The sequence below is a fragment of the Falco biarmicus genome, chromosome 6, assembly GCF_023638135.1.
Source record: "Falco biarmicus isolate bFalBia1 chromosome 6, bFalBia1.pri, whole genome shotgun sequence".
Taxonomy (NCBI): domain Eukaryota; kingdom Metazoa; phylum Chordata; class Aves; order Falconiformes; family Falconidae; genus Falco; species Falco biarmicus.
In genome coordinates, this window is record NC_079293.1 from 66,524,634 (window position 1) to 66,552,103 (window position 27,470).

General features: G+C 43.3%; 1 protein-coding gene across 1 annotated transcript in view; it reads left to right on the top strand.

Annotated features, from left to right (window-relative positions):
* SCML4 (Scm polycomb group protein like 4) overlaps positions 1-27,193 on the top strand; it is an 84,062-nt gene extending 56,869 nt beyond the window's left edge. The window contains exons 7-9 of the mRNA XM_056344536.1: positions 674-940; positions 9,737-9,882; positions 15,175-27,193. Coding sequence (XP_056200511.1) covers positions 674-940; positions 9,737-9,882; positions 15,175-15,300 — 539 coding nt within the window. The 3' untranslated portion in view covers positions 15,301-27,193. The remainder of the gene's footprint in view (positions 1-673; positions 941-9,736; positions 9,883-15,174) is intronic.
* The last annotated feature ends 277 nt before the right edge of the window (positions 27,194-27,470 follow it).

Below are 27,470 nucleotides of genomic sequence, written 5' to 3' on the forward strand. Positions count from 1 at the left end.
GTGGTCCATGATGCTGGCACATGTGTCCTGAACCTGAGCTGGGTCTAAGTGACTCACACATCTCTGCCCATGATAAACCTCGGGAATGCTTGTCAGCCATCAAGCCTCTTCTCCTTGTGGAATACTGGGCCTGATGGATGTCTGCAGCTGAGTATATTTTCTGATTAATTTTGGTAATTGCAGCCAGAATACTTTAGTTTATTACCTTCATTCCCTTCTACTGGCTGCCAGGCATTACAAATGCAACAAACTGCCTGTCCAGTTGTCTTCCTCTGCCTTCTTCCTTTCAACTTTCATGTTTTTAAATGAAAGACAGAGCAAACAGTAATTGCACAGTCCTCCAGCCTTGGTGGTATCTGAGGAGTAAGGCAAATGGGACCTACCGGTCAGTGGCCCAGGACTTTATGAAGAATATTGCTATAAACTGACACAGATGAGTCACATCAAGCCATAGTTTCCCTGTTGTGACTGTACTGACTTCTGAGTGGTTGTGCTTCCCTTCCTTATTTATTAATTCTCAGCAAGGATCCTTCCTGGAGCCAGCTGTCTGTACAGAAAGTTGAAAATGGAGTTTACATTTTTGCCAAAAAAATATATATAATTTTTTCAAGGGCTGAATTAAAATTGGTTCTGTTTTACTGATGTTTCTTTTATGTCTTGTCTTCCCGAGCAGAAACGGCCATACCTGAGGACTACTTGGTTGACCCCGCGAACATGAAACGGTACAGCGTGGATCCTGCCGATTCTGCCTTCAGTTGCATGGGCTCCATGTACACCATGCGGCAGACTCCTGCAGATGGACGTCCTGCTGGAGGCTCCTCTTCCTCCTGTAGCCATCGTCCTGCTCAGATGTCTTCAGGGGGGTCCTCATCTACCAGCCTGCGGCATCAGACCTCCAGTCCAACGAGGAATGGGACCTATCTTGAAGGAAACAGAAGTGGTAATATAACATCTTCCATTTAGCAATGTGTGCTGCTATGCTGGTGCCACGCTGGAGTCTTAACTCACTCCCAAATTCCCCAGAAAATTAGTGAGTTGACATCCATCCAGACCACTCATGCTTCCATTTAGGAGAAATAGCAACCTATGTAAACACAAAATCAATCTGTTCATCATTAAGTAAAAAGGTGAATGTTTTCTAATGCTGTTATTAATTATGTAAACATATGTATTATGTATAATTGTGTGGCAATCACAACTGTTATTATCGACTGACAAATATAAATATTAATATATGTCATTTTTCCTAAAGACTGATACTGCCTACAGGCAGGTACCCGTTATATGTGTGACACTAGCTGTGTACATGATAAGATGCAGAGCAAACCCAGATATTAGTGCCTACTTCAAAGAATTTTAGCAAAAGGTTTTGCTTCCCAGCTGTGTGGGCCATCCTGCCCCTTTAATCATGAACCAAGCCAGATTTTGCTTGAAAGAGACTGCCCAGCAAAACATATTTTTAGAAATCATCAAGCTCACTGATCAAGGTTTTTATCCTTCAGGAAGTAAAGTCACAAGAAGTTTATCTGCAAATTCAAGGGATGCCATGGGAACTATTGCATTTAATAACCCTTCTTCTTCCCTCTCTTTGTATTTTCATCCAGTTACCCTGCTAGGATTTACATTTGCTCGGTCAGTCACTATGCCCATTAGCTATATTCCCTATTAGCAATGATTTTTTTTTTCTTTAGAAATTACCTTCGTTCATCAAACAGGTTAGCTAATTCCCTGAACTTTGGGTAACTGTGTCTTTGTTTGCATTGTCCAATTCTCTATTAACAGGTCTTTATCAGTAGTAATTCCAACAGTGTCTTCACCCCTTACTAATTATTCAAACTTCATTTATGCATTTTTCATCTTGAAGATAGATCTAACAAAGGAGTTGAGTGTCTTTGCCATTTTTAAGTCATTAATTTCTCTCCCCTCGTCATTTATTAATGGAATCTACTGTCACTGTAGCATTTTTTTTTTTTAATCGGGATATATTTGCAGAAGCCTTGCTGGTTCCCCTAGCCCCTTTGCTGACCATTAGCTCATTACACTGTCTTTCTGCCCTTGCATTTCACCTGGAAACTGCAAGTGATTCTTGCTTGGTAGCCACTCCAGAGCCTCTTCACAGCAGCCACAGATCTTTGCATAATCCTTTCACACCACTCACCTCCCCATCACCTGCAGTATTTCTTGTTCCTGAACTTTCATCATTTAATATTTTAGAATATTTTCTTCCAAAATATGTATTACTAGTATTTATCCTAGTCTTTATTTGTTTATCTAAGGTTGCCTTCTTAAATGTTCAATACCTACCCAAAACCATCACTCACTCTGCTATTATTTGCACGCACTTGTTTCCCTGGTTTACCCCTGTGATACTCTATTATACAGATCACAGAGAAGCATTCGGTTCTCATAATTGTTTTTGCTTTACTTACAGAGTCAACTTTACTCAAAGCAAAGCGGATAGTATAGAAATACACTACAGCCAACCACTTGCAAAAGATTGTCACTAGGAACTGGGGGCCTCAGTTACAAAGAAACAGAAATGAGAGCCACTTTGTTTCAGACCTTCTTCAGCACCTCCCAGGTCAGCACAGTCAGGTGCTGGGAGGACAAGGGGCTCACTGCGTACAGGATTCATTTCCCCCTCTCCCACCGCTTCCTTAGAGCCTCCTAGCAGAACTGGGACCCTGTCATCAAGCTTTTGGGATGGCAGCTGTGAGGAGCCAAGGTTTAACAATGTTGTTGCTTGCTAGCATTGAAAATCTATAATTCTCCTTGGGATCAATTATCTCTTTGGAATCAATGGTCAGAGCAGTTCAAAGCAAAGGCATAGCCTCTCTCCAACATGACACAGCAGCACACATCCAGGAAAGAGATAGGTGCAGAGGTGGTGATGCTTCCCCACTAACCTCTCCACCTTCAGAAATTTGTGGCTCAAGGACTCCCTGAACCTGGATTCATATGTAGTAACCCTTCATAAAGATGGTTCATAAAGACACACCCCCCCCCGCCCCGCCACACACACACTGCATCACTCAGTGGCTAATTGAATACATTGTGCATTTTCACCATCCACAAAATTCCCATGCTTAAGAATGTGTTGTGTGGAGAAAAGCCTTGCTGTCAGGGGTTTCAAACTATGTTCAAGGGACTGAAGCTTAAAATCAGAGCTCCTAAAGCTCACTCAGCTGCATTACTTTCCCTTCTTGTTTCTGGCTGTGAATGTCACTGTTTCCCAGTCTCAGCCAACATGTTGTGAAAATGCATGGCTCAGCATCGTCCTGAACAGGAAGCTAAGCTTCAGGAGACAGCTCCATCTTGCTTGTCACGACATCCCACAAAACCTGCAGTCTTTACAAAACGAAAGCCTAAAAGATGGCACATCTTTTTTTCCAGAACGGTACATAAAAGTCATTGAGTTGCCATGCAATAGGCTTTGCTGGTTCCTGTATCTCTCTAACTTAAAACATATTAAAGCACTTTGAGGAGAAAAATGCTTTTGAACCAGGTGTCCACAACATGTGGGTGTCTCTGAAGAAGTTACAAGTGACTTTAAGCTGTTACGTAAAATACTTTTGGGTAACAGGACTCACCCCAAAACTGCTTAGTATTTTTTATGTAACAAGCATTTGACACTTGCATAGACTAGCTCCTCTGGGACCTCTGGGTCATTTGGCCAGCTCCACAGTAAAGACTCCCCCAAACTGACAGTTACGCAGGGAACATCATGAAAATTCTTATGAATTGATTGATTTGCTTATTTATAATCATTGACAATGTATTAGTCCCAGTATCATCCATTGTAGGTTAGAGTCTGCCACAGAGGTACAGGCAAACTCATACAGAGATGGGTTTGCAATCAAGGTCTCTAACGGGGGGGACAGCAATCCCCTGTGCTCCACCAAAGCAGGGCAGCACTAAGAGCTAGTGACACCACCATCCATCACATTTTCTCTGATCCACTCAGATGCTTTCTGGAGACTCCAGCAGAGAGTCTTCCACAGCCCATGGCAGGAGCTGGGTCCTCTGAGGCAGCGGAGAGGCATTTATTCTCAGACATGGCCAGGCAGTTTTCAGTAGCTATGATGGGCAACACAGTGACATCCATGAAGTCAAGGTGCCCACAGATTCATTACAATATCACCTCTAGCATTAAAGAAACTGTGCTGTTTCCAGTCACAGCCTGGTTTCATCTCCTACTCCATTTGCAATAGCATCAGCTCTGTAACACTGGAATTCCCACCAGAGTCCTAGAAACCATTGTCTGTTCCTCCTTAAAATTAGAGACTGTATTTCTTCACAGCTATCACACTTTCACCCACCATGCTGCTTCTACTTTTGCTGGCAATTCCAGACTTCTAAAATACACATCTTTCTGCAACTGCCTTAGTGCAGCCACATTAAAGCTTGATTACTGTCTTTGCAAAATCTCTCTTGCAAAGGTCTTTGGAATCTGCACTCTCACTATGATGCTTCTGGCTGTGTTTTTCCCCTTTCTAGGGATAATTTATATGCTGCTGAATCATAAGTGAGCAAAGATGAGTAAGTGGTGCATGCCAGTCTCTGTTCTTATTGTCCTCCGTTTGCATACTTACAAGGCAGAGATAGGCAGGACTCATTAAAAAGAAGAATTTATCTCTGAAACCTCAAACCAATCCTCTTTATTTATGGATAGTTTTGAAAAATAGCTTGCATTATTTATCATGGTGGGCAAATATCATGGAAAAAACCATAACCATAAAACATATCTCAGTGCATAGCAGAACATGTCTTTCAAGCGGAATGGATGAGATTAAACCTCAAAGCTCTCATTAATGCAATCGGAAGCTTGATGCCTAATTCTCCATGATTATGCAAAAAAATTCCAAACAACCCCCCCAAAAAAAACAAAAAAAAACCCCAAAAACCAACTCATTTCAGAAAGCCAGTTGGGGCTGCTAACAGATAAACATGCACTTTCCTGTCATCATTTGCCAAATTGAAGCTCTTAAATCAGGGAAGGAATAGTCAAGGACATCATAAACCTTTCCAAGCCAGCTTACATAACAAAGTCTTTATTCCAAGTATGAAGAATTGCGTGTTCAACCACAATATAATAACCTTAACCTTGCCCTGTAGCTTGTTATTTTTATGTAGATTTTATTATCCAGTATTAGCAGTTAATTATTCTCACCTGAGGGCCTTTGTTAAAGAGGCAATCCTGCTTGCTAATGCATTTATTTCCTGAAAACATTTAGGGGCGCAGGGTTTGAAGTTTCTCTTTTTCCAGATTAATGGTGCAAGCACTGTCTGGGGGCTGGATCCAACACCTCCCCAAGGCAGTGGCAAAGTTGCTGCTGACAGTGTCATGGGCTCAGCACTGGGTACCACTACTTTGGCAAACACGTCCTGTCTGTTAATTTTTGAGGATATTTACAGCCTGAAAGTTTTGATGCTTTCAGTGAGCTGCCTTCTTTTACCCCCTGCAAAAGAGAGGCAAAGCAAGAAAAGCCCAAATAAATATTTAACACCAGCCCATCGCCACACCTCATGCAGCTGGATGCTGGGCTGCCCTTGCATTGGGCGAAGGAGCACCTGCAATGTTGCACCCCTACGCAGTGTATGCCATGCCTGGAGCAGGAGCAGCTGCCATGCTGGGGGGGCAGGGACTCTGCCCTGCCACACTGTGGGGCTGAGGCCACCAGCCAGGTGGTACACGGCATCTCCTGCAAGCACTTGCCAGTGCAAACTGACATGCTAAGCCTAATCTTTGCAGAGCTCTCCACTGACTGTGGCTCATCAAACCCCCTCCCACCCATAAATATCCTGTAATTGTGTTCTTCCACACACCTACTTTTCTGATTCCTCTCCTCTTCTGCTTGGTATGCCTTAGACATTTAGAAAAGTGTCTTCTACAAAGCCTTCCTCTTGTTTATAGTGGGAGATGGTTTGTTTTTTTAAAATAATTCCCATTTCTCTGCGCCTTTGAGGGTCTGCTACTTCTGCTTAGTTTCAGTAGATCTGCTGCTCCTTATTATCTGCTCCAGTGCAATCAGAAAGAACCTTTTAAAATTTCATTCCCACCCCCTTCCCTTGAGGCAAAGAAATCATTTAGGCCTGCAGCAATATTAAAGTTCATCTGTCACTCCCTTTCCACTCTTATCTATCAATGACCGTACTCCCTCTGGGCTCTGTTTGTTTGCCAAGAACATATTTAGGGAGTCTGTTATTTATCTTTCCTTCCTTCACAGGTTTAACTCCATTTTAGCATCAGATTTCCTTGTCATGCCTCTGCAGCTGTTTGGGTGTTGGCTTTCTCTCTCTCCGTCCTCCTGCTCAGGAAGGTCCTGAGGCCAGAGGCAGGGGGCAGAGAAAAGCCTGTGTGGGGTGAGAGCTCAGACCAAGCCAGGCCACATCTTTCCATCAGATTCACTGGGTTTTGGCCACTGACCCTGATATCTCCAGCCATTTCTGTGCAGGCAGTGGTCTCTACTGGGATGCTCCAAGACCTTCTTCCTGCAGAAGAACCTCTTCACTCTCCTTCCCCGACATCGCTTCAGGCAGGAGGGGGAAGTGCTTCCCTCTGATTACCTAAATTTCCATATCCCATTCCATTAATTTGACAAATTTTTGCCACCTGTCAAAAACAGGAAATTGGATTTGACCTAGATTATGATCTCTAAAAATAATTATTGGTCGCGAGCACTCCCATCTCTTTGTAATCTGAGTATTCATTATCATCTTGATTAATTCTGATGACAGGATGGCATAGGATACCCGGGAGACATGAGACTTCCTCATTTATCTAATTCTTAGGTTAAGTGTGAATACCTTCAGATAAGAAAAAATGTATAGTACTTGCCCTGCTGCCATCAAACACTTTTGTGCTTAATATAATCTTTCAGCAAAGTGATGCTATTGAAGCAAACCCCAGGCCTTTGTGTGGACATGAAATTATTTTATTCTCTTTTGTAAATGGGGAGATTACACTTAAATGTGTAAACTATGATGTTAAAAAGCCAAGTAAGTTAAACAACAAAATACATTTTAAAAGATATAGAAAAACAGATTGTTTCCAGACTCACCAGCAACAAACTATGTTCCAGATATTTTTCTGTAAGCTGATGGCATCCCAGTTTTACTAACAACATTTAAATGTAGCTTATTACACACAAGTGAAATAACACATCTTAATTCATGAAAAAGCAGCAGAGAATCCAAGATTCAACTCTAGGTAGGTAAATAAAGATGAAACAATCTCTGAAGATTTAGTATCTACACATAATTCTTGTTTTTATGTTATTATATTATACCTCAGGTAGGGGTTTGAAAGGGTTATCTTCAGCTGCTAGGGCCTGGAAGAGTTCTAGCCATGTAGTCTCTTTAGAAAGGTCGTTTATATATTTGTCTTTTAAAAATCAGGTTTATGCTATTGATTGCTAGATTGTGAAGGAGTGAATAGAATTCCCCTGTCATTTCAACCTTTTCTTCCCATCTCCCTTCCTTTCATCACAGATATTTCTGATACCTGTGAAGGATCCCAACTGCTCTTGGGGGTCTCTGCTCCCCTTTGCCCTTTCCTGGCATTTCTGGAAGCAGTGGGTTGCGGGCAGGATTCATTGGGCTGGGGGCTGCTCTCTCTGTGTTGAGTGTGAATCCCAGGCTAAGCCCCCTGGGCTTTCCTTACATTCGTACCAATTTAAGGGAAAAAATGTGATCCTCAGTAGTGGTACAAATCTCCCCTGTCCACGTTATGATCGTAGCACAGAAACTTCTGCAACCCCTTGGGTACAGCCAAACCTTTCTCTCCCCATCCCTCCACCCCCACCCCCCACCTCCCCCCTCTGTTTTCTGGTTGGTTTGCAAAAGCCTGGGTTTTCTCCCTGACCTTGGGTTTGAGGTGCCAAGGTGCCCAATATCTCCATGCACCAGCTGGCATCCAGACCATCAGCAAATCAGGCAGGGGAGAAATACTCGCCCCTCTGCCTCCAAGACAAGTCTCAGTTCTCCCACTTGTCCGTGACAAAGTTACTCAATGTTACTGATGGTCCAGGGGTTGGCCAAGACCTGTTTGTTTTGCACTCTTTGTCTTCATCGTTTCGTGCCAAAGGCTCCAGATGGTGTCTGTACCATTGTGTATTGCATTTATTCTGTGAGCAGAGCCCAGGGTCGCCTGAGTCCATACGAACACCAATCCTTGCTGTCTAATTAAGAGGACCTGCGGCTATTCCTTGTCCTTTATATCCAGAACAGTGACTTAGCAAATGAGAGTCTAATTATCATGATATTTACATCACATCCCATTATGAAGCCCATCGACCAGATCTGCACATTCACAGCACTGCTGCTTTCTGGAGTTCATCTTTTGTAACTGCAAAATATACCTCATTATATTATACTGTAAGATGAGCATGGTGGCAAAGGAAAAAGGACCAATGTGCATATAAAACCATTATTGGGCATATAGGGGCAGAGCCTCAGCTAATATAAATCAGCACAGCTCTGTTGAAGTCAATGGAACGACAGTCTACACAGGCCACAAACGCAGCCCACTACATTTGCTCACACGCATTAAGATCATGTTTTAAGTCATGCATAGGGATTCTCACACATTTAATCTGTCTCTATAAGCTCGGTATTTCTCTGGAGAGTTCAGACCTTCTCTCCTTAGCAACTCTGACTGTCCTCTTGTCTACCTGGGGCTTCTCCAGGCTCCAGTTTAGGTATCTGTGCTCCCTCTCTACTTGCACTCTTCTGTTTCCTTTTTTGCCTTCTGTAGTGTCTGCTTGCTTGCCATTTGCACCTCTCTCATTAAAAAATGGGCCTTAACAGAGAGAGATGAGCAGGACAAGTCACATTTTATACATCTGTGTGCTGCCACCTGCTAATGAAAACTTTGCTTGGTGTGGGTATAAACAAACTTAAACAGCTTTCCTATAACCTAGCATAATATAGTTCTTGTAATAGTGAAGCAGCATAAGTGGGGGTGCAAATTGTATTCACATGGAGGCTGAGATTTATAATTCTGCAGAGACTAAGAACAAAAACATAAATGCACTTTCATTCCAATGTGCCTTTATTCACTTGATTTAAAGCTACAGCAAGCTGAAGTGACCTTAAATCATCCAGGGCTTGTACCATTAAAAAGTCGCATGTGTAATGTTCATCTTTGCGTGTTTTAGTAGCTTTCCAAATAGGCATTCATTGGGGACCATCGTTTTCCTGAGAGCCTAAGATTAGGAGGATATGAACTGGAAACCTTCCTTTAAGCTCTAAGATAAGTCTAAACATCTGAATGAGAAGAAAAAACCCCTATTTGCTAAATCCTGATTTTTTCTTCTACCCTTTGCATTCAATGGCAAGCTCCTTTGTTTAGTGCTGAAGCACTTTCTCTCCAGGTGGGAGGGTGGTGTCTTCTTGAGCCAAGATCCCCACTGCTTGCAGAGCAGACAGCAGAGGCAGCTCAGTTTAAGAGCCTGGCAGCTGGCACATTTTTCCTTCCCCAGCAGGAACCTGAGGGTTTCATGTTTTTTAATGCAATTTGCCAGCTGGGATCATGTCTCCCGATAAGCAGTCAGATCAGAAACTGCTCCAAGTCCCCTTCTCTCCCCACCCCACCATCTCAGGCTGATACTTGCACACACAGATCAAACATCCAACACCGCAGTGAGGTCCCCCCCTACCCATGCACACTCACAAACCAAGGAAACTATTGTGTGCCATTTTAATGCGCTGTTGTGGGCTTTTTTTGTACCAATAGCCTCAAGTCCTTCACCAGAACGACAAGACACGGCTCGGCCATCAAGCAAGAATCCTTTGACCTGGACAGTGGATGATGTGGTTTGGTTTGTCAAGGATGCTGATCCTCAAGCTTTAGGTCCCCACGTGGAGCTCTTCAGAAAACACGTATGTAGAAGGCTGCCCTTGCCACTTCTGGGTAATTTAAGCCAAGTGTATGGGCAGTTGCAAGAGGTAGACAGTACACCTCATACACACCCCTTCAGCTGCCTTCGGAGGCTTTAGGCAGTGTTTGTTCTCAGCCAGGCTGAACACAGGGTCCTGCAAGGAGTTCAGCTCTGCTGAGGGGGTTTGGCTGAAGAAACGTTCACTTACCACTCAAGAAGGTGGTCAAACGCTGGAACAGGCTTCCTGGAGAGGTGGTCAATGCCCCAAGCCTCTCAGTATTTAAAAGGCATTTGGATAACATGCTTAGTAACATGCTTTAACTTCTGGTCAACCCTGAAGTGGTCATGGACTAGATGATCATTGTAGCTCCCTTCTAACTGAAATTTCTATTCTATTCTATTCTATTCTATTCTATTCTATTCTATTCTATTCTATTTTATTCTATTCTATTCTATTCTATTCTATTCTATTCTATTCTAATTTATCCTTCAGCAGGGATGCCCTAACAAAGTCTTTAGAAAATGCTCACTATTTGTTTCCAACTATACCAGTGTAAACTGTTTCTATGCCAAGCCTAAGAGCACTGAGGATCTGGTGCTCATTTTTCATTGTCAGATTGGCACAAAAAAGCCTCATTTCAATGACAATTTTTTCCCCAGATACCTATGATTCTTCTCTGAAGAGCATACTTCATGTGTCTCTGGATATTTAGCAGGAGAAACCCAAAACAGCCAGGCTTTTAATCTTTTTCCCCTCAGTATTATGTAACTACATAATCAAATTTAACAGACCTGCTGACTCACTGGAGAATATGATAGCTGCTTTTGCTAGGCAATCTCCAGTGGTGGAGATGATATTATCCTTGATTAGTAAAGGGGAAGACTGTAAACACACATCTGATTTGGAGTTTCTTGTTCTGCTGCTGTATATGGAGTTGGCACCAATGCGTCTAATAGCATCTTCAGCTTCCTCCTCCTCCTCCATCTCTACTTGATCAATTCAGTCTGGCTATGAACATGGATTTTACTCTAAAGTGACTCGCTTGTGTTCAGCTGGAGGTCATAGCTTTGGATGTAAGTGCCTGGACCTAGGTCTAAAGGAGAAGAGCTCCCCAGACCTGACTCCTGAACAGCACCTCAGGTTGCAAAGCAGGTGAGAGAGCTTGATCACCAGGTCCCACTCCTTGCCAGTGTGCCAGCAGGGACAGGTGGGAATGTGGGGCTGCCGACAAGAGCTAAGGGAGACAACGGATGGACTTCCAGCTATATCCTGGATGCAGTTTCTAGATACTGAGGAGAAGAGGTGGCTGAGGAGCACTGATGAACACTGGCCTTGGTGTCTGCTTACCCTAGGCAGCTATTGAGGCCATCTGCTGTTCTACAGACAGTCCAGTGGGATGAGAATAACAGAGCAGGCACAGTGGTGCTAGGACCTACTGCTAGGACCAGCCTACTTTCACTGCCTTCTACATAGAAGTCAGATCTGCCTTATAACCTGATAATGAAAACATGGCCTACATTGGCCATGTGGGTAACCAGGCAGATAGGAAAGCCACCTTCAGATTTAAAGGCACTTGCTTCAGCATGAGTTTTTGAGACTATCAGAAAGGGCTATGCATCAAGAGAAATCTCTTCATGCAAGGGAGAGAGAATTGCCATGGTCTAAGGCATACAGATAATTCCCAAAGAAAAGAAATATGTATTAATCTTGTAAATATGGACAGTGCAAAAGCATCGGTTTTATCTAGTTTCCACTTGTAGCAAAGGATGACACAACATGCTTTTATCTAGCAATGGGGCAGTGACATGCTTCAGGCAGTCATGGGCCAGCTGCACTGGAGCATACCATGATACTACAGCTGCTCTGTGACCAAAAAGATCAAGCTAAATTGCTACTAAAGACTGTCCCTGTCATCCTTTGTTGAACACCCAGCACCCATGGGCTCTACTTATCATTGGTTTCCTTGTAAAATATGCCATAGGTGTAAGAACCTGGGTAAGATTACCACACAACTCAATTCAATTATGCCTTTGAGTTATATATGTGCCTGCAATTTTTCAGCTTTCAAGTCTCATCTGATTAGCACGGAGACCCCAGGGGTGAAAGACAAGTGATTAGTCCATTAACCTTAGCCATATCTTCCTGTATGTTCAATCTTTCTGTGAAGCAGGTGTATAATTTACTTAGAATACTTAGAAGCACTTACTGTCATTGACAAGACCCAGCTATCACCTGAAATTGTTGCTTTGGCAATCAGCTTATCTGAGCTGTAACACTGGAAGGGAAAGGGTGGTGGGACCACCAGGAAGAAGGGTCTGGGGGAGATGGACTGCATGCAGGCAGCATGCTCTCCTGCTGCCATATTTAGCCATTTGGGCATTGACCGCAGTCCCCAGAGCGGGCTCTCCCATTGTGCAGTAAGGAGGTACAGCCGTGTCCTCCACTGCTGCAACAGGCGTTGCAGGATGACCTGGCTCTGTCTCTGCTCTTCTCACCAGGAGAAGAAGCTTTTCTTCTTGCCAAGACACCCAAGGAGCTCTGTCGCAGGCAGCTCCTGAGAGTGTCCGTCAAAGACCGTGAAACTGCCTACTGCCTCCCCTCCACTGTTCCCTGCTCCCTTGGCAGGGCTGTGTGCCAAGGAGAAGCCAGCCTGTAGCTGATAGATCTTTTGGCTTTGTGTAAAGGAGCTATCAGCCCGGCAGGGACCTCGTAGCGGCACTGCGTGACAGCCCCATGCTGTGCTCTCTCAGCAAGAAAGACTTGGTAGAAAGACTGGGAGGAAGGCAAATGGAGGAAGGGAAAGAGTTACACAGGGAATTAGCAAGTAGAGAGCTCAAGCTGGAAGGGATTGAAGCAGTGTTATGGTCTGACAGTTTAATTATGGCCAGTGATTGGCAAATGCATGTATGAAGGAGACAAAAACCTTTGAGTCTGACATAATTAATCCAATTTATTCAAATAGCAACCTGTCTCCACCAGTGCTAGACATCAGACTTATGAGCACGCATCTTTCTCTAGACCTTCATCTCGAGTGTTTGAGCACTGACCTCAAAGTCTGAGCTGCAACTCACTGCAGTTCTGCTGCAGCCTTACCAGGGCTGTTTTCTGTTCATGAGACTGCAGAATACAAAAGAAGGGAGACACACACACAGACAGACAGACACACACAGACAGACACACACACACACAGACACACACACACACACACACGCGCGCATGTGTATATATACCTGTCTCTGTATTTATCCCAAGCAAGAAATAGATCCTGAAGTTTTTGATTTTACTCAGAATTAAGTGCGTGAACACCCATGAAAACGGGGACTTTCATCTTTCTCATTAAAAGCCTCATCCTGGGGGACATCCACCACCAGATGCAATTCTTGTTTGCGTGGCACAGGGCTTGTTTAGGGGCTACTCTGCTTTTTGAACAGTATCCTCAGAACAAGTGCTCCAAGAAGCTGGCACAAACACAGTGATATTTATTCTGGCAGGTAGAAACTGTATGTTTGTACCCACCGTATCACGACTTTGCAGCTCATACATTTGCTGTGTCCATCCCCTTGCAGGAAGATGGCAATGATCTCCTGCAATATTCTAACTTGCAGTGGGCCATATCCCAACCCATGTGAAACAAGTTAATTGCACTGATGACACTGAATTTTACCAGCTCCAGACCTGGTTCAAGATCTTCTTGGCAGGGCTATTGCAAATTTGGGGACCATACTATAGAATCCTTCTTTTTAAAATTATTTTTTAAAGGGCTGACACAGTAATACTGTATAGAAGTCAAGCCAACAGTATGCACAGGGACATGGCTAATATGGGATATTTAATTGGATATGAATGCTCCCTCTGGCATACTCTTGGCATGGAGTCTAATTTTGACCCCTACACAGTAATAATAAAGGAAATAATAAAACGCTGAACTCAACATTTAGAAACAGCTGCCTCCACACCAAACCCTTGACAGTGTTTTTACCCTACGGCACCAGAGTTACAGGGTGCTTCTTTTCTTTCTTAAGCAAATATTATTTACATGTAATGCTTTCCTTTAGATTCCTTAAAATAGTGGGAAGGAGAGGGAGAAGGTGAAGAGGGTTTCTATTATGGATAGAGTGGGGGTTGCAAAATGATGAGCGTTAATTGATTGAGTTAATCAGAAAGTGACCTTAACTGCTCATCAACTAAATCACCTACTGAATGGAATAATAATGATCAGGGCAAATTAGGATCTATAGTATTGCTTAATTAGTAGGTAATGGATCACAGAGGAAGATCTGACCATCAAAATCATAGAATACAATATATAAAGCATTAGTATGTGTGTGTGTGTGTATGTGTGTATATATATGTACGCACACATAGATAGCACTCGTGATGTTTTAGCTGTGGTGGTCCAGGTATGTAAGTGTGGTGGAGACTGTGGGGATGGGTAGATTTTTTAGCAGATCCACTAATACAGTCAGGAAAAACCAGATGAGCTCGGGATCCAGGGAAGGACAATGTAGCTGAAAGCTTCTGTGGTTTACAGTCCATAGTAAAACAGAATCTGTTTCTCTGTACACCCGTGCTACTTTGTGCTCAGTACTGCACTTTGTAATTTCAAAAGGTTTTCAAGCCAACAGGTCTGGGATAAACAACTAGACTTGGTGGCAATTTCCTCCAATTACACAAGTATTAAATTAAATTTGGACAAATGCTATTAATAAATGCAAGGAAATCAACAAGTTACTACTGACTTCAATTTAGGAACAAGGAATATATATCTCTATATATATATCACTGGATGTAAGTGTACTGGAAATACGTGAAACATGCAGATAGCCATGGACAAAGCTGGAACTGAGATTCAGAGGTGCACTATTAGCAGTTCATGAGGCCACATCCTTTCTCCCTCCATCACTCCTTTCTCTCAAGGATGACTGGCTTTTCTCAGAATTGGGCTTAGAGCAACTCTGATTTTTTAAAAAAATCCTTGTGGTTTAATTATTGAATATATTATATTCAATATATTATATGATAATGAATATATTATATTCAAATAATTGAATACCTAGACAAACATTACAGGTCCTTTAAGAATAAAAAATAGTATTTGATTAAACCCTCCTTTAGAGCTTCTTCCTATCATACCTCAGTTTTCAATTTTTTAAATGAAATTTCAAAATGCATGACATTTCAGCTAGCTCTACTAAAAGATAGGCTGCTTCTGCTTTACCTTGTTTAATGTCTCAGGACACAGCACTGGAAGGTAGTTAAGATTTTGATTCTTTTTCTCTCTTTTGAAACCAGGAGATTGATGGCAATGCTTTGCTGCTGCTGAAAAGTGACATGATCATGAAATACCTGGGGCTGAAACTGGGACCTGCGCTGAAACTGTGTTACCACATTGATAAGCTCAAGCAAGCCAAGTTCTAACAATTTCATGAACACCAACAGAATCTGACCTAAATCCAGATGGAAAACGAAAGGTAACATGTTGCCTTACAGAAATGCATTCATTTGCAGGTTGCTTTTCCTTCTTTTTTAACAAAGACTTTGTCTTTTTTGCCATTTGTGCATTGTCACCTTTTTTTAATCCAATGGGGTCTTTTGGGCTGCTTTGTGTTAATAATTTGCCAAAAAGTATATAATTACAATAATTATTTTGTATCATTAATATTATTATGATTATAGTAAGTCCTATTTTTGTAATCAGAAGTGGGAAATCAAAAACAAACACAGCTACAGCATATGCTGAGGACTGCTGGAAGACTAACCAAGAGTCCCTCACTTGCCACGGGTCTGCCTTGGAGGAGTAACCACTGACCCACATCAGCTGGGCTCCAGCTCCACCACCTGCGCTCAAGGGCTGGAAAAGCGTGGCATTTGGTCACCTGTTGTCTGATGGGAACTGCCCCACGTCTTGCACTATCTGGAAAACTTGAATTCTTCACTTAAAAAGAAAAAAAAAAAGGGGGGGGGGGGAAGAAAAAAGAAAGTTTTAAAAAGAAAAATAAAATAGGGTAAAAAAGGTCTTTTTGCAGCTAAAGTACTTTTTCCCACTAGAGGGAGCAGCCCTAATAGACTTGAGGCTGGAGCTCTGATGCTATGGTGCTTTTTGTCTGATGAGCTTTGACCATCACAACTCTCCTATCAAGCACAGCCGTAAATGCCGAAAAGGAAACACAGGCTCCCAGCAGGATAAGGCCGTCACCGTTTACAGATAATTAATTCAAGAAAAGCCCAAATGCGGAGAGTGTTACTGACAGGATGCTTCCCGTTACGCTGAAGAGGGGGTGGATGGCTCCTACGGTGTCTGGCATGTTTAGCTGTCAGCTCCCTTCCCTGAGCCATTTCTCTCTGGTATACAGTTTGTGGGACTCTAAGAAAAAGCAGAATTTTGGGGTTTGATTTTTTTTTGCATTTTTAAAAAATGAGTGAGCTGGATGGGAGCATTCCCCACGAGGAGCTGGCAATGCAGGGCACGTCTCTGCACTCTGCAACAACAGTCAGGTCCAGGGCTGACGCTGTAGGGTCGGTTCCTGATGGCGCTGAGGCTTTTGGCACACATGCAGATGTGGCAGGCTTTCCATCTCAAGTGGATTAAAAATAATGCTCTTTTGCCTCTTACTCAAACCAAAAGGTGCTCATTGGTATTCCACATAGCCAGTGGGGAGAGGACAGGTCTCAGGCTGAGGAAGTAATCCGTGGCATGGGTATGCCCTCGTTTTCATCCTTTACAAAGGAGGACTACTAAGGGACACTTCCATAGAGTTTAAACCCTTAGTGCATGACAAGGAGAGGTAGCAAGTGTTTGCGTGTCATGCAGATTATTTTAGAGCTAGCCTCAACTGAATCAAGAAACAGGGTCCTGATAATATGTGAGACATCATACTGTCTGACCCTGTTTACACAGAACAGAATATTACCAAAAATACCTCATGGAATAAAATTCAACTTGATGCACATTGCTAGACTGGAACTCCTACAAAAAAGATACCTGTTCGAGGCCTAATGCTGGAAATCCTTAACTATATGAAAAACCATACCCTGCAAGACTTTCACTAAACTCTTGGGGACTACTCCCCAAATTAAGAAAGTTGTCTGCATACGTTTGCAGGATTGGATCTTTACAGGACAGACCAGCTTTCAGCAAATCCTGTCTGCACGCTGAAACACCTTTAATAGGAATAGCTGAACAAGTGTATTAAATGAAAAGTCATATACTATTGAGTGATGTAATCTACTGAACCCTAAATATGATGTTGCTTGGAATGTAACACCCACCCACATCACTTTGTGTTTGTGGTGTCAAGAATGGAAACCTGTTCAGCTGGCTGTCTGGTTGAGGCAGAGGTGACTTCACATCAACATCAAACCTGTAGAGTTCATTTTTCACTCTTACATTTTTTTTTCCCCCAACAAAGATCCCCACAATACATGAAAATTTTGCTGTATTAGTAATACCACCTTCAGAGAGTATTCAGTCTTTCTCTCTCCCCCGCCCCCCCCTAATTTTGAACATAGTTAACCTCTCTTTTTTCAAAAGTTGGTTTTAATTCCTCCACTTAAAACCCCAGTTTGCTATAGTATATCAGTAGCCAGAACTTGTTAGACTTTATCAGATGGTTTCAATGCTGGAAAATCCCACTTTGTCAAAATCAAAACTCTTTATAACAGCATGTCACTTTCTAATGTAAAATTCTATTTAACTGCAACTACAGCTTTCAGTAACGTCAAAACATCGTTTTGACATTTTGGAAATGGAACATTTTTGTTCCAAGAAGATTTTTGCATTTTATTGTATTTTCCTGTAGAATCTGTAGCCTCACATTTTGCTCTGAGAATGGGGAAAAAAAACCCCCAGAACTATAGACTTTCCTGAGCAAGAAACCTTCCCATTCAGCTCCACAACTCACTCCTTCACCCCACCTTCCCTGCTCCGGACATTAGAGCCGAGACGGCTGATAATACCGACACAGTATGTATAGACTCCATATTGGCAGTGATGTTCATACATTTAATATGCTGAAATAGTTTTCATGTATGTAGCTGACGTATACAGTCAGTGGTGCTATCTCATCTGTAGGTACACCAGGTCTGTCCAGGCCATGATATTTAATATTCTCTTTTTTACAGGGGAGGCAGTTAATAGATTCATTTTACATGTAAGGAATGCATATAACAAAAATTCCTCACTGCATGTATTATTTTTTTTCACTGAAAGGCAATTAGGAGGCAAACATTGCTGCAGTAATATTGCAATTATAACTAATTTTTCTCTTCAAAGTCTCGTCAGTGAGGGTAGTTAAGCAGCTCTGCTGTGCTGAGAGTGTCAGGCCATTTCCTCAGAACAAGCTCTAAAGAGCCAGAACATGCACGTCGGCTGCTTCTCCGTTAGCTGCTGCTTTAGACATTGCTTGTACAAATTACTTCACTTGCTATGCTGTTCGTAGCTCTCACTTCAGACTGCAGCCAACCCAGCTGTATGTTTGAACTGTTCCCAACAGGTGGGTGGATGTGCGTACCCTTAAAAGCAATACGTGTGCCTCTTTCCTACTTCTAAGCACTCATAGCAAATCAAAAGCACTTTGGTTGCTTCAGGCAGTTTCAATGTTTTGTGAGGATTCACCATAAAAAAAAAAAGAAAGCAGGCAAAGTCCAAGGATTTGGGGACAGCTCTTCCCTTGCTCAAATGCTGTTTGCAGGGTATTAGGAGCACAGAGCTGGTGGTCCCAGGCAGACCATCTTCTTGCACCTAGCGTGGCTGACCAGCCCAGCCTCTGCTGCCAACACAGGCCAGCCACGCTGCCTTCCCACCACCTGCTGTCACAGCCTCTCTTCTCACACCAACAAATGCCTCCTTCCCCAGCCAGACCTAACTGAGTTTCAAGAAATGCCTCCGGGAATTCCTCCACCTCTCTGAGCCCACTGTCTTGCTTGGCAAGCTGAGGAGCGTGGTGGCCTTTGCAGCGTTAGCAGCTTCACTCAACGTGATTAATGCAGGCAGGCACTCTTGGGACTGGCATGTGAAGCATCACTCTGGGCTGTTATTGCCCTTAAACTGATCGCTGAATTTCTGTAGGTTGTCAGCAGCCTTCATGAGTTACACTTCTTTGCTTCTTAAAGCAAGGACAGCTGTGAGAGTTTTAGAATGTTATTGGCAAAACCAGCAATAATCAGCAAAACAATAAGAAAACAGCTAATGAAGTTTTGGTGTGAAAACATGCCTCTGTTGGGTTAGTGGTGGGAGCACAAACTGCCCAGTGCTGCACAGGCAAGGCAGGATGAAAGGAGAACATGGGAGCAGGTGTACGGTTTTGGAGAGGGAGCAGCTCCAAAGCCTGGCCCCAACTCTGGCAGCCAGGGATGGACCTTCCTCTCACCCTGGCACAGCCACCCCATGGCCCCTTCCTGCCCACCGGGTGCAGTGCCCTCCCTTCCTGGCTGCGCTGTTTGGAGGCTGAGCAAGCTCAGGGAGGAATTTGTCTGCTCTCACCTCCCCAAAACATAGCCCAGAATCTTCAGTTAAGTCATTCATGCCTTCTTTTTTTTCCCCTCTTCCTACCTCTCTCCCTCTTTTCCTTTGAATGGCTTCTATTTAGAAAAAGACATCAGGAGGGGGATCCCCCAGGCCCCTCCAGGAACCTGTGGGTGACCCCCAAAGCTTACCCTGTGGAGGAGCATCTTTGGGGGCAGACATCTGCCAGGATGCAACTGGTCCCGCCTTGGCATAGGGAAGGGAGGCGAAAATTACATGCTCCCTTTTTATTAATAAAATAAGATGCTTTTCTGGCACTCGCCCTCTCTGAACTGCAGCCTCCCTCCGCAGGGCCGGTCACTTGGCTCTCCCCCATGTGGCAAGGAGGGAGGCAGAGGAGATGCCCAAACTGGCCGCTGGCTGCTGGCTGGCCCAGCGGGGGTGGCAGGTACGGCAGGACCAAAACCAGCCCCTACCCTGGTTTGAAACTGGTTTGGCTGCAGAGAGGTGTTGTGCCCAGGGTTTTGGTCCAGGGGATTTTGCTGTCAGTTGTTCATGGATCACATCCCAGCATTGCAGTCTGCGCGTTCAGCCTGTTGCTGTGCAGATTTTGTCTCCAAATCCACCCTCTTGAGCTTGTGTTAGGGGATTGCTCTGCTAGTGCAGGCTGCTTCCATATCAACAGGCTTGGGGTTGCTAGGGAAATAAGTCATAATAAGCACTTTGGGGGCAAAAATTCAGGGAAATAGAAGGTCAGCAAGAGCCTCCCTCCCTTTCCAAGCACTCCTCTGTGCAGAACCTTACTGCAACAGCTCCAGAATGGGGCCCACACACCATCGCTCCCCATTGCTGGTGACTGGGTCATATGAAGCTGTACAGATTTTCCCTCTCTCACCAAGAAATATGGTCCCAAATTCACACACCTTCACCAGAGAAAGCAGGCAAGTTGCTGCACACATTGCCTCTGATGCCTTGCAATCGTTGCATGCTGCTTTCTAATCTATGCTCTCTTCATGGACAATTGGAAACCGATTCCCTTGGAAATCTAAAATTTTGCTTGAAGAGAATCGCTTTTATTCACTGCCATGAGTTAAGTATTATGGAAACATGTCTGCTAACAATTTGCTTTGTGTAATTTGTACTAATGCTAATAAGCAACAGCTGCAACACTTCCTGTTGTAAATTCTTTTGTGGTTGCAGTGGTATTATCACATCTGTACTTCACAAATCTGATAGACTCTAGCACTCTAGCACAACTCACTCATTCTGGCCCCGGCTCCAGCAAATCCCCATGCCTCAGAAGTATGGCTACGCAAACATGAATTTACAGTCTCTGTCTCCCTTCGCTCCCAGAGCCTCTGCTCCCCACCAGGTGCCTGGAGCTAGAGAGGTGGGTGGCGATGTGGTAGCCTGGAGGTCAGCTGGGGCATGCACGGTGTGCTTGGAGGGGATTGCTTTCAGCAGAGACATCACTGACCAGTCAGGTTTATTGCAGTTCAAGCAAGCGGCTTTTGGTCAGGGGCTAAGTGCAGGAGAAAAGTGATTTATTAAAGAAAAAGAAAGAAATATGAGCATGCAACACACTGCCACCATAAGACCTAAGCTGAAACCCAAGAATCTTTCAGCTGTAATGTAAAGAAAAATGTTTCCCTCACTCAAGACGCTAAATAAAGCATATTAGGCCAAACTCATGTCCCACTGAGGTCCGCCTAGGTTTTTCTATTTGATTCATAAGACTGGGGCTTGGCTCATAAACCAGGTCAAGCTTCAGCCACGTCCCATAGTAACTACAGCCTAACAAGTTATTTCATCCTCCCTTGCAAAGAACGGAGACAGCCGCTGCTGGCCAGCCCCCTCTCCCCTGCTCCCAGGAGAGCTGCTAGCTTCCTGGTAGAGAGCTCTTCCAGCTGTGTCTCTACCTGATCCCAACACCTTCTCCGTTAGCTTTGTGTTTTAGTTACGAGTTTCATGGAGGGTGGGTTAAGTAGGTTTTCCACTTTGCAGCAAACCAAAGCCTGTGCGCTGAGGATTTCAGCCATGCCACTAGGCAGAAACTTGCCTTGATTTGAACATGACTTCAGTGGGAGATTTCCACATGTTCCTGAGGTGAAGCCCTAGGTGGAATTTAAAAATAAACTTTTCAAAATCCATCCCAGTGACCCACAGTTTTTGGCTCCTTCAGCATCCACGGCACTTCATCATACTTCAAACGGTTGAGTCTCTTGGTAGTGCCATAATCGGACAGGAATAGCTCACAGGACTTCAGAAGAGACTCCATCTTTGACTACAGAGTCTTGTTCCTCTTGGTCTAGAGGCAGCTGCCAAAAAGCAGCATTTGAGGCTGGACGGGAGAGTGTGAGTGAGCATGTGTTGCTCAGAGACGCTTGCCTGGCTGCACAGAGGGGCTGTGAAGCCAGTTAAGAGCAGGGCAGGGCAGCTAGGAAGGACAGGTTTCAACAACGGGCAAATCCCAGGCTTTGCTGGGGTTCCCCTGGAGTCTGTGTCCTGTCTCCAGGTTTGTATTGAACTTTCCTTGCATAGAGCAGTATGTCTTTGTTACCCAGAGTTTTCCCTTGGTGTTATATAAATCTGGGATCATGCTGCCCTTCTTTTTTTGAACAGGAAATACAGGCAACAGATTTCATATTGTCTGAGATCTCTAAAAGAGTAAGGAATGAGAAAAACCTGAAGTCCAAGTGGTACAGAAAGGAGGACATTTCAGAGTGGGGCAGTTTCACAGCTTTTGGTGTCTTTCAGATGAAAGAGGAGAAGGGGAGAAAAAAGACTTCTGAATTACAGTGAATCCAAGCCAGTGAAAGACTAGTGATTAATTTCACCCCTCATTTTGATGGTTTCTTGATCTGTAATATGGTTTATGGCCCTGAGTATTTGCTGCAGTGGCAGTATTGTGAATTGATCCATGTGTCCAGGTTCCACTGGAACAAAATTACTGTCTCTAAATCCTATCTGTCTTCTTCATGGCTTTTCTAATGTGCTCTAGCATCCAGAAGGTTTCTGATCCGTTCAGTAACAGTCAGTCTTTAAATAAAAACTTCTTTTTCTTTTTCTTGTGGCACAAAGACTTCAGAAAGAAGCTATAGCTATAGCTGTGTAGCAGGTCAACATTCACCAGCTTTTCATTTTATGCCTATCAGAAACCTAGTAGAAAAATAGTTTCTTGCTGACCCAGTCTATATGCTTACAAGAAGCCAATCTACCTTCCTGTCCCTGCTGTAAATTTAGTAGTTATTCCACATTTTTACCAATGCAAATGAGATCGGTATCTGATTTACTCTCTGAGAATACTAACAGTTCAAACACAAGCATGTTCAGCTGCTGTTATCAAAAGTCACTATCAGTGTTTGTGTCACAAGGGCACGTAAAGATTGTGTCTGGCACTGTGCAGGCATACTATGAGACATTCGAGCTGCCCTAGAGAGTTGACAACTTCATGAGGCACAAGAGACAATCTAAGAAGAAGGGTTTTCTAGAGGCAGTTTTCCTTCCTTGTTGCAGATAAATGCTGAAAACAGACAGAAGTCAATGGCACGGATTTCCCACAGCCATGTGTGCAGAAAATAGCAAAACACTGATAAAAATGAAGCAAAACTTCCATGAAGGTGAACTGTATTGCCTCCTTCCCAAACTTCCAGGAATTTCAACTCAGACCTCCTGGTCTGAACCTAGTGCCTTACCCACAAGATCACCTGCTCTTACCATATTCCAGCCTTTCTCCCTGTGCTGTCCATGTCTGATGCCTTGCACAGACCTTGCCTATATCTTCCTTATGCACCTAAAAAATAGCACCCAAAATGGCCTTTAAAGGTCAGTTAGTCCTTCACCCTGCCCTCATTCTTCTCCATCTAGTCTTCCTCTGCTGTCTAGTCTTTTCCCCCTGGAACTTTCCACCCCTTTCCATTCCTATCCTGCCGCTGTAGCTACTTCCATTTTTTTCTCCTCTGCTTTTTTCTTGCAGCATCTCTTCTTTTCCTTCCTTTCCGTCTTGCAGCAACTGTGTATGTGTCCTCTTCAGGCCTGCTGCAACACCTTCTCTGCTTTTTGGCTCTTCTCTGCTCTTCCTTCTCTGTTTCCCCTTTCTCTTTCTCTGTGGTTTTCCGCAACCCTTTCTTTCCTTTCAATCAAGTGCCCTTCACAGGAGAGTCTAGTACCATTTCTGCTGCAACAAGGACTACCACGCGCTGACATCTTTGAATTAGCTTGTCTGTATTTTTTTTTTTGACATGCTCTTTATCTTGCACAAAAAAATTTCCACTGCTTTCATTCATCAGCATGAAAGGTTCCTTTTAAGGATGGTTTTTAACTCATAGGCTGATGACTATTTGCAATAAATACCTCATGAAAGGTTCAGCACTTTTATGCAGGGCGAGTGCAGTTTTCCCCTCTACCATCTTTTTCTGTGCTGCCTCTTGATATTCAAGCTGTTTAAATGCTTATTGGTTTGAACAGTCCCAGTTACACTGCTCACTGGGATGAATCCTTGGCTCTCGCTCTGTTGCTGATGGCCACGTGGACCAGGCTTGGCCCTGCGAATGGCACACCATTAGGCAGGTGCGAGCATCAATGTATGCTGAGCACAGAGCCACCAGCATGTCTCTCCCAGACCTGGAGAAGGTCCAGCTTGCTTTCAGCCAGCATCAGAAAGTTGGTTGGAAAGAAGAGGTGCCCATTACCAGGGATAAGGACAACAGGACGTAGGAAAAAGCCATCCGGCTGGAAGAAGAAGACAACTGGTGTTGGCCAGCTGGGAGGTGGTGGTGGGATAGACAAACTTGGCAGTGAGGAAAGGCCATGCTTGTAAGCCTACATTAAGCATTGTGAGAAAACCTGTGTGGCAACAGGCATTGCAATATTTACAGCATCATCCTTCATACTGAAATACGTGCAATAACGCAGGGCAGATTCACACATGGATGCACAAGTGTGAGTTTAGAGTAATGACTGTAGCTTCTGCAGGGCTACTGCATACTTCGACCAGTGGGAATGAGATCAGATTTTGGCTCTGGGTCTCTGTTTCCAAACAGCATGAAGGATGAGAGCAGAACAGTTTCTATCCAGCTGGAAAGTGGTAGCCTTAAATCAGGCCACAAAAAAGTGCAGGTCCTGCTCACACTTTTATTTTTTTTAAATGTTGCTCTGAGCTCTCTTCCAGCTACTCAACATTAGCTTCCAAGGCTAGTGAAGCATATACAGGGGCTTTTGATGTATGTGCAGCTATCAGGTTTTGTATTGCTAACTGAGCTCGAAGTGTGTTAGATTTGATTTTTAATGTCCTGTAATTTGCTAGATAAGCCTCAGTTTCTGCAGTGGCCGTATAAGCAGGGCTGTTTTCATCACATCTTGCAGGTATTTTGCAATCTTGAACTTTCTTACATATCTACTACATATTAATATCATCCTCCTTGAAAGGTGAATGACATGTCTTTTGCAGTACTGTACAACCTTAGAAATGGACATTTTGTGAGGGACACCAGATTGCAAGTGACTATATAGTTATTTTAATTTTTTCAAGCATATACAAAATCTGCCAGAGATAAAATACCCTGAATATACAAACAATTTGGTTACAACCAAGAGTTCAAACTCACACTGCCTTGCATTCCCGAATTTATTACAGACTATACCACTTAATACTGATATACACAACATCTCCACATCTCACATCATTAGAAAAATGCATTTGTGACTGCTCTCATCCAAATCCCACAGGAGCTAACAGCAGCCTGTCCAGCATGTGGCACAGGTTCCTCCTCTGTGACTGGTCTCAAAACAGAGAAATCAGCTCACGTACACTAGCTCACCAGGCTTCCTTCACTTGCCAGCATCTACATTAAAAATAGAATGTAAATAATGAGATTTCCTTTTTAATAAAAATGTGCTGTCATGGTGAGAATATAGGCTTGAACGATGCTGACTTCAGTCCTAGGTCTTGTGACTTGATGTGAGGTGTATATAAGGCTGATGTATTTTGAAAGTCCTTGGCTTAGACTGTCCCACTTGTTTTCATCATTCTGCTAGGTTTTACTCCAGCTGGTGCTGCCATGCTGGAGTCACCATGCTCCTGCTCTTTTCTTGATGGCATAAGGCAGCTGGGTTTTTTTCACTAGCGGTATAACATTGTTAGCAGCAGCCCCATGGGCTGCAACAAGAGTGACGCTGCCTGGGTGCCCCCTTGTAAAGAAAAAAACTGTTTCAACTTCCCCCAGTGCACCCACCACTGCCTTCTGACAGTGCCTCCTGCCCCATCCCCAGCACACAGCACCATCCAGCTTTCCAGGGTGTTTTGATCATGTCCTGCTGTGTAAACCTTCCTAGGCTACTTCTTTGCTGATGCTGATATAGACCATCCCCACCAGCATCAGTGAGGCAATGATGTCACACTCGCTGGTGAGAGAACAGTCTGGATTCCTGCCTTCATCTTTTACACGTTTTTGCCTTAGCACTGTTTAGTTTTCCTTTATTTCAATGAGAGAGGAACAAAAAAGCATCTTACCCTATGACCACCTCAAGGTTCCAATGCAGCAATGCAGTTCTGTGCCATTCGATGCCAAGCCTGCACCTTTGTATCATTGCCACCAGTCTTGAGCTCTGTTTCAATCTGACCGCTCAGCATGTTTTTCTGAATCTAGGTAATTTCTAATTCTGTGTAGCCTGAGTAATTCTTTTACTTAATGTTCATCCTGCTGTCCGTTCGTTTTACTTAGCATTGTTTTTTAGGATTATTTTATTTTTCTATTATTGTCAGGAGATGATAAACAAATTGGGTTGCTTTGATGCCTACATAGGCTTAGATGCTTATGACTTTTCTTAATGCAAGCTTTCTCCATTTTTGACCAAGCATTCTTACTAAAGATGACATACAGGATATATTATTAATTGTGCCAGGATTACCATAAGATGCTAACAATAGTCAAGGAAAAGACATCTGCCCCTTAGTTCCACTTACTGGAAAAGTAAAGCAATCCCTTTAATACTTTGATGCTTCTCAGCTATCAAAACCTTCCCTAATAAATCATCTCCAACAGTGAGCATTGCATTATATTAAATAGTTTTGTATTTGCTTTACAAATATGCAAACAAGGGAGAGCGGAGGTAAAATGAATGTGGAACTTAGGGATAAGAATAACATGCGAATAAAAGCCTGGAGTCCCAGAAGCAGCACGATTACAACAAACAGCATATTATTATTGCTCTCACCCTGCCTCAAAGGGTTTTATTGAAGTGATTTGACTTCAGCTGTGGAGGTGTGTGCCTTTCTATGTGTATGTACACACAGGTCTGATGTATGTACACAGATATGCACCTGCCCACCATATGTACACCTCATACATATTCATGCATCCAAGTGAAATAATAACTGTCAGTTTAGCATGTTCTGTATGGGTGGGTCCAAGATATTAATTTTTAATATGTACAGTGTTTCAATACATATGCAACTGTTTAACAAATATAGTGTCAAACTGTGATTTTTATTTCTTCCAACATTGTTTTTTATTACTTGTAACTTACTCCTTCCAGTGGATTCTCTGTCACTATTTAGAGGCATGTTTTAATGTATAGCTGTATATTGACTGTTCTGTGTGCTGTATGCTACTGTTTGCGTCTCAATTAAGCTATTACTGGTCTAGATGTTCTTAATTTTGTACAACTGATTTTTGCTTGGGTTTCACAATTTGAGGCAGTATGTTTAAAAATGTAGTATGGAGGGGGATCAGCTGTGGTAAAGTAAAAAGGTCCCAAACCTTCAGGTTTATGTTTCATAGAAAAAGACAGTACTTTCTTTTACTATTGCAAAATTATTTCTGTATTTTTAATAAAGAATTGGATTTACTTGGTTCTATGTATGTTTTATCTAATAAACTGTATTTTTTAAATAAGGGCCTGCTCTCAGTCTTTACACAGCTGCAGTGTTCATAGACACACAAAGCATTTTTACCTACCAAACTCCCTGTGGCTGAGCCTGCAGCTCTGCTAATGCCAAAATTACCTCCTATCCCGACTGGTGCAGAGCTAATCTCACATTTTTATTCACATTTCTCTGCTATGCAAATAAGAGATGGATACTGAGGTGTCAGCCTGTTGATAAATCCCCACTGCAATACATTAG